General features: G+C 37.4%; 1 protein-coding gene across 1 annotated transcript; it reads right to left on the bottom strand.

Moving 5' to 3' along the window:
* Positions 1-1837: 1837 nt before the first annotated feature.
* On the bottom strand, positions 1838-5589 carry lta (lymphotoxin alpha (TNF superfamily, member 1)). Its single transcript, XM_079481900.1, has 6 exons — positions 5519-5589; positions 4393-4508; positions 4098-4155; positions 3859-3891; positions 3687-3734; positions 1838-2665 (listed from the first exon to the last, which is right to left on the bottom strand). Exons 2-6 carry the CDS (start codon positions 4498-4500, stop codon positions 2310-2312), a joined length of 603 nt encoding a protein of 200 aa, XP_079338026.1. The 5' UTR covers positions 4501-4508; positions 5519-5589; the 3' UTR covers positions 1838-2309.
* Between the last annotated feature and the right edge of the window lie 5271 nt (positions 5590-10860).

Here is a 10860-nt window from a genome sequence, read left to right on the forward strand (position 1 = left end):
AATACTGCTGTGAAAAAAATTATTTAACTAAAATACAAGTAACTTGTAATTTGAAAATACAAATATTTTACAAGTAATCATTTGTAGTTAGAGAATTACAGTGGAGTTAGATACACAATAGAAAGAGAGAAAGGTTTCTAAACAGCAGCCCATCAAACACTCGGATTTAGCAATACAATTCACCTTCACGTCATTTTTATATTATCATCATTATTGATTTATCTTATTCTCCCGTGACCTACCCGCAATTGATCAGAATGTTGCTTTTTATTACTTGAACCACCTGCCCGTGATCCGGCATCACTAGACAACTAAAATCAGAGCTACTCTCTTGTCCTTTGTCGTCGGAATAAAGCTGCGGTCAGACTTTACTCTGAGCATGCGATGATCGTTCCGACTGTGGTACAAAACGGTATACTTAAACATGCTTTTAAGTGGCCCTGCAATAGTGTTTAGTGCATTCTGACTTATTTACAATGTTAAACGTGTTTTCTTCTTATGCTTTGGTCAACTTTTCAAAAAACAAGTTGAACATATGACGTAGTATTTTTGTGCTCGCTACACTCCCCCAGCATTCATACAGGTTTCGGAAAGTGTTTTTTCAAACATGAAAAATTGTTACGTAAAAACTTTTCTTAGTCTGTTATTGGACCACTCTCCCGGAAAAGCACGTGGCACGCCCAATCATCTACCAAGAAGAACGGGAAAATTTACTTGTGTGCAGGAGAGAGATAGAGATAGAGAGATAGGGTGATGAATGTTATATAAAGGGTGGATATGATGTTGGATTTGGAGATCGTGATAGATGGAGCGAGCCCCTTCCCAGCCCCAAACGATGCCGGACATGAACCGCATACGATAAGTGAAACTGTCTGTGTTTTGTTGGCAATGTGTGCGCACATGCTTTAGTTCCATCTCCTCCCCGCCACACAAACGTGTAGCATGTTTTCGGAAATAATCGTACAGCTGTATCTGTCTTTAATAAATGTGATCAAACTAAAGACTCTACAGATATTTGAAGGGTCCGATACTATTCTGTAAGTACTCAAGATTAACACGAGATCATGTCATCACGAGAACTGTCATTAGCTGACAGGGGCTAATATTCACGTGTGCTCTAATACAGAATAAATAACCAAACCGCAAGCATCTTATACTTGTGTTTATCGGTCTATTCTCATAATAAAGTATACGAATATGTTGGATGCTGATGTCTTAAAGGCGGTAGTTTAAAGCTATGATTAAATGCACGCTAACCTAGAAATGACGCTTACTGATACTAAACGCGTCTTCTTTTATGGCAGGGAGGCTGGCTTGTGTCAAGAGGACATACCGCCACCTACTGGCAATGTGTGTTTATATAGAAAGAGAACAGTTTAGCTTGCAAACATTTGCCATCACGGATTTTGACGCCAAGAAATGGCGTCCTGCAGGCAAAAATATACTTTCAAAGTTTATGAATACTGTGATGTTACAGTGTTTTTTTATTTCACAATTATAAAGTCAATGCAATTGTTCATATATTAAGCCATACATCGCTTTATACCAAAGGACCCTTTAAGTATTTTAAAATACAAAATACAAAATCTCAAAGTATTTAATTACAAATTACATTTTACCTTTTTTGTTAAGGAAAATAAAAATGACAGAAATTCTCAAAAGTAATTAAATACGTATTTCAAATACATGTAATTGAAATACTGCCCATCTCTGAATTCACTATGGCAATTCAAGTTATTCTTCACTACAATGTGTTTTGCTGCAAGTAGATTGTTGTCATAGAGCTTACACGAATGAAAGTGACACTTAAATTCACAAAATATGCTTCAAGATTTATTTCAAATAAATCCAATTTATTTCACACCCCATACCAGGACTTCAGGTAAAACATTTAATAATTTAAAATAATTACATGTTACATTTTACATCTCAATAAGTGTTTAAAATAAAATACAAAAATAACTATTTGCACAAGCATTTATTTTAAGACAAAATATTTTAAAAATTATAAACGTAACAATCACAAGAGAGAAAGTTCATATTTTAGAACCCAAAAAGGGCTTGAGAACTTACCATACGCGGTTAATTTGTAACTTCTTAGCGGTTAGAGCACTAAGTGCAGAATCTGAGCGCGCAACAGTGCAATTAGCTTTTTTAATGATAAATACAGACTCTAAGTGACATCAGATAAATAATTTGATTTAAAATGAGGCGCCAAACTCCAAACATTCAAAGTTTGCAATTCAAAAATGCCCTTTAGAAGGATATAAAGGATTTAATACAAAAACTATTTACAACAACTATTGGTTTTAAAGGGAGAAGATTTCCCAGTACGTTTCCCAGTCATTTTTTAATAGTATCATGGACTCTGGGATTATCAGACTGATGCTGTCTCCATTCGTCAGATGGACCATTCTGTTTATTGACACAGATCCTTCTTCATAGAGTCGGACCTCACTCAGCTTCTTCTTTGTTTTCCCATTGCCTTCATTCCGTAGCAAAGTTACAGTCTCCTTCACCTCTTGTTTGGATTTGTCTGGGTTAGTGAAGGAGACCTGGGCATGGATGTAGTACAAGCCACTAACTGTAATTTCAAGAGTCTCGTTCTTCAAAGAGAGGGAGCTGTTCTCACACAGAGGACTGCATATCCATGAGTTTTGGTCATCTGATGTGGCATGTGGGGAAAAAAAGAAAATATTAATAACAGTCTGAAAACTGTGAACACATGAACTTCAACTTTAGAAGTGATAAACTTTGAGTATTTTCGAGTGTTAAATAGAATTTGTGGCTTTATTGACTATTAATACTTGCCTTGGTCAATTACAATCATTTCTTTAGGTGGTAATATAATGAAGATGTTATATTGTTTGTTGCATATATACATTTGAGAGCACAATTTATTTATTGCTCTTTATTCCATCTTTGTACCATCAATCTACCATCGTTCCATTTGTGGGGGCCCGAGCTGACTTCCATCCCACATCTATCTTGCATTAAAACCCAGTGCGGTGAAGTAAGTTCAGACAAGGAGAGCCTTATAAAGGACCTTTCCACTTCCCTCCTCGTGCGGCCTTACACACGTCTGTAACATTTCCACTGATTCACAACGCCTCTGCAGTAAACATTTAGCATCACCTTAAAGACTGTCAATGCGGTCACTGTTTCGGATTCATCTCCTGAGAGAGTGGAGGCGAGAAACCTCCACAGGCACACAGCGACAGTGCTGCGAAAATGTTGACTGTTTCCTACGTTAATGGAGTGAAGGTGAAACACCATATAACCATAAGTAACCTCAATGAACAGACTGCACTTATACATCATATACACATCAAAACGAGTGTCGGTTTTATGACTTTGTGCTTATAGTATTTAAAATTATACGATTTTTAAGATACGCTGTGCTTATGACAGGGCTTTGAACATAGGACTTTGCACAATGATAAACATCAGCTATATACAGTAGAGTACCTGTGGGAAAATTCTGGACAGATTCTGTAATATTAAAATCACTTTCAGGCCACAATGAATTCTTTAAAAGCAGAGAGCCACACACCCAACTTCCTCAAAACAACAGAGAAACCAAGAAAAATCATGAGACAACCAAAATTCCCTTTGCACAGTTTCTGTGAGACACAGAGAAAGTGAAAAAGGGAGAGTTTGGTTGGGGGTACAAGGATGGTGCTCACCCCAAATGAGACGAATGTAGCTTCTGACAGAGCGACCTGGCGAGACACCTGAAAGAAAATAAGAAACCAAATGATTTTCTCTTTTCAAATTTAAAATGTTTTAAGAACACTGACACTTACAATAAACGTGTACAATTATTGACCATTCAACATAGGTCCTGCATTAACTCACCCTTCTGTTTGTCGTTGTAAGGAGTAGCGGTTTCTGTAAAAGAGTTTTAATTAATGAAAGGGACAACACAAATTGAATTAAAAGTAACCCAAAACGTGTTGTCCCAGAAAGGACACAACGATGTGGTAAGTTAGAATAACACATTTTGCGCATTTTTCTGAAAACAAGTTGTGTTGTTTTCCACACAACTGTTTAAGAGTGTACATTGTTAGCCCACCATCTGTCCTGAATTTACTCACCCTTCTGTTCGTCGCTGTAAGGAGTAACGTTTTCTGTAAAAGAGTTTGAAATTAGTTTCTGTTTTGCCCACCCATAATGTTCCATTATACTGTTGAAAGAAGGACTGAAACAGATGAAAGCAAACCTTTGGCTGAGTTTGTATTGAGCTGTATGAAAACAAACAAACAAATGCGTTCATTAGTTGTTGCTATAAAAAACAGCCAAGAAAAATCAAATGCTATTATGGAACAGCCGATCCCCAGAATGGTTTATGACTATAACACAATGATGGGACAGAGCCACGCTTTACTTTACCTGTCTGTTTGTTTTGGTGAGAAATACTATCATTATCAAAATAGCTGCGGACATAAGGCAACACCAGCCAATCAGGAGCCGGAACCTGGGGTGACTCGAGCCAGTCATCTTCGTGGCTAGCACAAACCAAGAAAAAGGAAACAAAATGTATCAGTGAACCCAACATATATTTTAATGATGTAGGATGAAGCCTATTGACATACATGCATGGGTTGACAGACAGCCTTAGAAAGCACATGACTCAAACACAGGCACAAAATACTGGCGACTCAGACAGAATGCAACTTTCAGAAAAATCTCTGATGAGCAGACATGTATTTACCAGAATCAAAACTATAATGCTATAGGCCTATAACATTCTCACCTAGAGACCAGAATCTAGATCTTCAAACCAGTTAGAATAATGGAGCATTTAACTTTTTTATCCAACGCGACTTGTGAATGAGGAACATCTTGCGTGTATGGCTAAAATAAGCCGCGGCACACTACCCTCTCACCTTTATAAGGTGATTTCCCATGTTACCCACAGATACACTGGCCTCACACACAGGTAAGTAGAACATGAGCTACTGGTCTCTACAGTTCTTTGAAATGGAACATTTAATGTGACAGTACACTAACCAAAGCTTTTCTTCAAAACCATCTATGTTTGTACAAATACCCATATTTTTAAGGTAAGAATGTGTTCATTTCTGAAAAATAATATAGCTTTACTGAGAAAACTTTTGACTGATTGAATTAAAATTTTGCACAAGAAAGGCTTTTCCTTAAAGCCTCTCGCTGGCCAATGTATTCCAAACATTCATGGGTAAGAAGAGATGGGTGGTGCGGTTGTAAAACTTGAAAAGAAGTATTGTGATTATGGATCTGTATAATTCATAACTCAATAAGGATAAGATACCTCCTCCCTATGTCATCTTTAGTGCAGAACCATGTCTTCAGTCCTGTTTCTATATAACTGCAAAACTTAAAGAAACATTTTTGGGTGCAGCTATTAATACATTTACTTTAACCTTGCTATATTCTAAATCATAGAATGACACATTGGTTGCAATATCCAACAAACAGAAGACAAGTCAAAGAAGTTCATTGAGATTCATTGATTGAGAAAGATTGCTTGACTTACCTTAGTGTGTGCTGTAGTGTGAAATGTGACTGAGGGACTGAGAAAACGTCAACAGTAGACATGGTCTCTCCAACAGGGTTTCCCCTTTTCATGCTCATTTTATAGCACTGGACATTTTCTATCTTTCTCTCTCTCTCTCTCAGCCTTCTGTTTCTCTTTGTGGTCAAGGTTGTGGTTGGAAACAAAAGACGCTAGATGATCCAAAACATCATTATGCATTACAGAAATGAGATATCAAGGGGGCAAATGTGATTGGAAATTCTTGGTGGTCCTGTACAGGGGCTTTGATATGAAAGTAAGTCGAATGCTGACCCATAACTAAACCAAATAATGGAAGATACAAACTCTCATTTTCAAATCATGATTTATCATATAATCATGATTAGTGGCTACTGATTTGAAGAAAAATGAAATTCCACCACATGCTTTATTTTTAGTTTTACTATAGGCTTCTGTTAAAAAGGGGTCAAAGAACACTCACTCATGTGGTTGTGTGTTTTCATTCTGGGGGTTGCTTTACACTGATAAGTGGATGTTTTTTCCACCTATATCCATTTCATGTCTTCTTTTCTTCTCTTGGATATGTTAAACCCTTTGGGACAGCCCCAATTCAGTCGCTTGTACTTTCCTATGAAGACATTTATACCATATACTCCTACACAACAACCCACACAAAGACAAACACAAATACATGTGCTGTCCCTGACAGATGAACTGAAGAACCCTAGACCTGCAGCAACCGCATTCCAAACACATACAGTGTTGTCACTTTTAATGCTACTCTCATTTTGTGACCTCACCCTATTTCTTCCCATATTCACGCACTTTTTTTATTATCTTTTTAAATGATGCATTTGTCAATTTATGAAGTTATTGATTCAAGCAACATCCTTATCTGAGGTTGAAGGCTGTTGAAAACTTGTATTGGTTTCTATAAGACAGAAAGATGAGTTTTTTAGGAACTAAATTTAACCAGTGTAATCTTACATTTCTTTCCCTTCCGTTTTCCTTCCACAAACACAACAGCATTAAAACCTATTTGCAAATTTTGTCACTGTTTTGAAACGGAACTGTATTCTGTCTCTTGGCTCAGCAATATCTTCATAAAGTGATTGTAATGCTTGAAGCCAGAAAAAATATATTAAGCTGAAGTATATGAGTTCTAGACTTTTTTTTCTAAACTTTAGAAACTACAGTTAATGTGGCAACACTGACAATTTGAACATTTTGAAGACAAACTGAGAATGATCATAAAAAGATATCTGTGTGTCACCGGCAAGTAATCTAATTCACTTTATGCTTTAATTCACTATTAAACAAATTCATATTTAGCACAGATATGAAATTGTGTAACTTTGCACACTGTCTGTATAACGGGTATGCCATCCCTCTGATGAAAGGGAAAGTCTTAAGAACACTCAAGCAGATGTTTGTTGGTTATGTGATGCGATCTGCAGATAAGAATAGGTCAATAACATATTCTAGTTGGATATGTTTCAGTGGGAAACTCTCATACTTGTTTTGTACTTTTTCAGGTCAGCTTTCATGCACCGTTTTGAGTTTTCGTTTGTAGGGGAGGGGGAATAAGACTGCAGTGTAGATGTGTGTGTTTGGAACAGGTTAAGGAGTTGGAAAGGGAGACTGATGAAAGGAAAGAGCAGCTAAATTGAGACAGCAACACACAGAACACCATTTTATCCGTAATAAATGTATTTAATACAATTATTATAAAGTAAAATCACAATACTAATTAATATTAACATACATTTCATAAGATATAGTTATATTTATTTCTCTTTCGGCCTATATTTATTTAGAAAAGATTTCAGTGTTTGCTTACTTTATGCATTAATTTGAACTTAAATCCATAGTTGAGTGAACTTAGAAATGAGCTTGTTGCCTATTTTTTTTAAGTTGGTTCAGCTGATTTTTCTTTTTTGCAATAACTGGTAAACTTAGTTGAGATAAACTACTTGATCAAAGGTTGAGAAACAATATAAAACTAGGGGAAATTGGTACTAAGATTTTTTTGTTGTTGTGTCGACCTAAACATTTTTAACAGTGCTCTTACAGTGACTTAATACCTAACAATTCATTATAATAAGTTTATTATTTTCTGTTTGTTTTCACAGACCAGTCAATGTTCACAACAGAAGTCTGTTAATTCTATGACGTGTGATTTGTTGCACTGCACTAAGATTGTAGGTATTGCAAGCTTTTGTGCAGCCGCTGCTGACCTGTGGGAGTGAGAATTTGATTCGTAACGGTTCTGCCAAATGTTATTTTCAGCAGAACCAGAAATCAGTTATAGGTGTCTTTCCACTTTACTTCTGCATTTAAGCATTTTGTTAGTTTGCAAAACCCCCAAAATACTTATTTTATAGTGCACTACCAACATACATCGTAAAGGTATACTTCTAGTTGTTAGAGAATACAAACAGGCACCCTGTCATGATTCTCGTGGTGAGACACAGAGAGAGGACCCAAGCGCAGACAGCGGGTAAGGGGTTAACAGATAATTTAATAAATAATAAAACAAAGACCCACGAGGGGGTAACAGCACAAAACATGGATACAATAACATGACTAAGACTAACTACACAAAGACTTAACATAAACTCAAAACAAGAACACTGAACTAGACTTGACAAGACACATGGACTCACCACACAACCACAATGAACCAGCACAAGACAGAAGACACAAGGGCATTAAATAAGGGAGCAAATCAAGAGGGAAACAGGTGAAGGGCATTAATCAATAACGAGGGTAACGAGAGGATGGGAACAAAGACGAGACAGGAGAGAGAGTATGGAAGGCCATAAGAACAATAATTGCCTCTCTCCACACAAAACATGAGATTCTGTCATGATCCTGCCACTAAACCAAGAGAAACATGACATGATGCGGCAGAATCATGACAGAAGCCCTTCCTAAAGGAGCAGCAACCTGATGCTCCTAAAGGCACAAACAAGACAGACAATGAAAATCAAATCAACATGATAAAACAATAAATCAAAACAAGCAAGCACAAGAGTCCAAGGGAAAACAAGAGTCCAAAGGAAGTCCAAACAAGGGCTGACACGGACACTATAGCCGGCAGACACAGAGGATGCACTGGGCTGGAATGGCCGCATGCACCGGGCTGGAACGGCCGCATGCACCGGGCTAAAATGCCTGGCTCCGCCGGGCGGGAATGCCTGGCTCCACCGGGCGGAAATGCCCGGCTGCACCGACCTGGAATGCCCGGCTGGGGATCTTTGGCGGCCACAGGATTCCGGCGGCTTCAACCCTGGAGGGAAGACCGGCAGTCTCAACCCTGGAAGGCAGTCCGGCGGCCTCGGCCCGGAGCAGGAATCCGGCAGTCTCAACCCTGGAAGGGAGTCAGGCGGCCCTGACTCAGGAAGGGAGTCCGGCGTTCTTGGCCCTGGAAGGGAGTCCGGCAGCCTCTAACCCAGGAGGGGAATCCGACAGCCTCAACTGCTGCCACAACGATTCCTCTGTCTGCTGGGTCCGATTATGGCTGGTTCATTCTGTCATGATTCTCGTGGTGACACAGAGAGAGGACCTAAGCGCAGACAGCGGTTAAGGGGTTAACAGATAATTTAATAAATAATAAAACAAAGACCCACGAGGGGGTAACAGCACAAAACATGGATACAATAACATGACTAAGACTAACTACACAAAGACTTAACATAAACTCAAAACAAGAACTACAAATACACTGAACTAGACTTGACAAGACAAGACAAGACAAGACACATGGACTCACCACACAACCACAATGAACCAGCACAAGACAGAAGACACAAGGGCATTAAATAAGGGAGCAAATCAAGAGGGAAACAGGTGAAGGGCATTAATCAATAACGAGGGTAACGAGAGGATGGGAACAAAGACGAGACAGGAGAGAGAGTATGGAAGGCCATAAGAACAATAATTGCCTCTCTCCACACAAAACATGAGATTCTGTCATGATCCTGCCACTAAACGAAGAGAAACATGACATGATGCGGCAGAATCATGACACACCCTTCAGAATTTTGCATGGTATATTACTTATGCTAGTATTTGTTAGAATATATTCTAATGACAAATATTGACATAACTCTTCATTTTGTGTCTATTGTTTCTACAGTGAAATTATTTTATTGAAAGAAACAAAAGGCAAAATTGTGCTATAATGTAAATCAAGGAAAGCAACAACCCAGCAAAAACATGGCAGACAAGAAAGATGAATGTATTGTTGGCCTTAATGGCATAAAGGCACTTTTGTTCCTAGTAAATAAAAAAAGTTTTCATCTGGGAATATTCAACAGGTTGTGTGGACTAATTAAAACACAGTTTTAACGCTGTTTAAGTCACTTTCTGCATTAGCCTTTTAATATTTATATATTCAAGTTTTTACTAAACAAAATTTCAGGATCCAAAATCAAGTAGTTGCAGATATGGCTATTAAAACTCCCACATGTATAGAGTAAGAGAGAAAGAACAGAGAAGAAGAGAATTAGTGAAAGGACAATTTCAAAGGATGCAAAACTGACTCATAAGTGAGAAAAATGTACATCACTATGACTCAGACAGTTTTAGTCAATCAGTTTTCTATTTTTAGAACTGGATTTTTATATCTAAAAGTATCTAAATTGTCTTTCGTTCCCAGTTGGACCCACCGTCTTTCATCATTTTCCATTTGTCAAAAATGAATATGCTGGACCAGTTTATATTTGTTTTGTAATTTGTCATCATAAAACGAGAGCCAATTACCATTCGTGACAGTAAATGCGAGTTTGGATCTTAATACATATTCCACTTTATTGTATATGGGTGTTCATGAAGCTCAACTTGTATGTCATTGTATAGCAATGGAAAAGTGTTGCAAATGGGATTGATCCCATCATACATGCTGATAAAAGAAATGTACTGGAAATACAGATATGGGTGTTAAAATAAAGAACGTGTTCACAGCAAAGCAACGCAAATGACATTTGACTATGATTTTCCAACCTAAAAATAAATAAATAACATAAATGGAAAGTGTGGTCTTTTGCTGTTCCACAGTCCACAGATAAAAGGAAAAGTATGCAAATACCATAGCACATACAGTATGTACATATTCAAATTATTTTAGTCAAACCTACACAAGTCAAATAAAATAATAAACCATATGCAATTGTTGCAATCATGTCACGGTTCTGTTATGCAAAGATGCATACATGCTAGTGTATGTTTGTTGGGATAAACCATATTTTCAAGTAAACTTTATTATTGCTCCCAACAGTGTGTTAATAAATAAAGCATTACCCAAAGTAATAATTTATTAACTTAATCATTAATAATCT

The sequence above is a fragment of the Barbatula barbatula genome (assembly GCF_947034865.1).
Source record: "Barbatula barbatula genome assembly, chromosome: 19".
In the NCBI taxonomy this organism is placed as follows: Eukaryota; Metazoa; Chordata; class Actinopteri; order Cypriniformes; family Nemacheilidae; genus Barbatula; species Barbatula barbatula.

Bases quoted from the DNA above. Each gene is read 5' to 3' on its own strand.
- lta (XM_079481900.1), bottom strand. From the start codon at position 4,500: ATGACTGGCTCGAGTCACCCCAGGTTCCGGCTCCTGATTGGCTGGTGT. The intron at 4,156-4,392 runs GTAAAGTAAAGC...TGGGCAAAACAG, and splicing joins TCACCAAAACAAACAGACAG to AAACTAATTTCAAACTCTTT. The intron at 2,666-3,686 runs GTGAGCACCATC...ATGCCACATCAG, and splicing joins CTACATTCGTCTCATTTGGG to ATGACCAAAACTCATGGATA.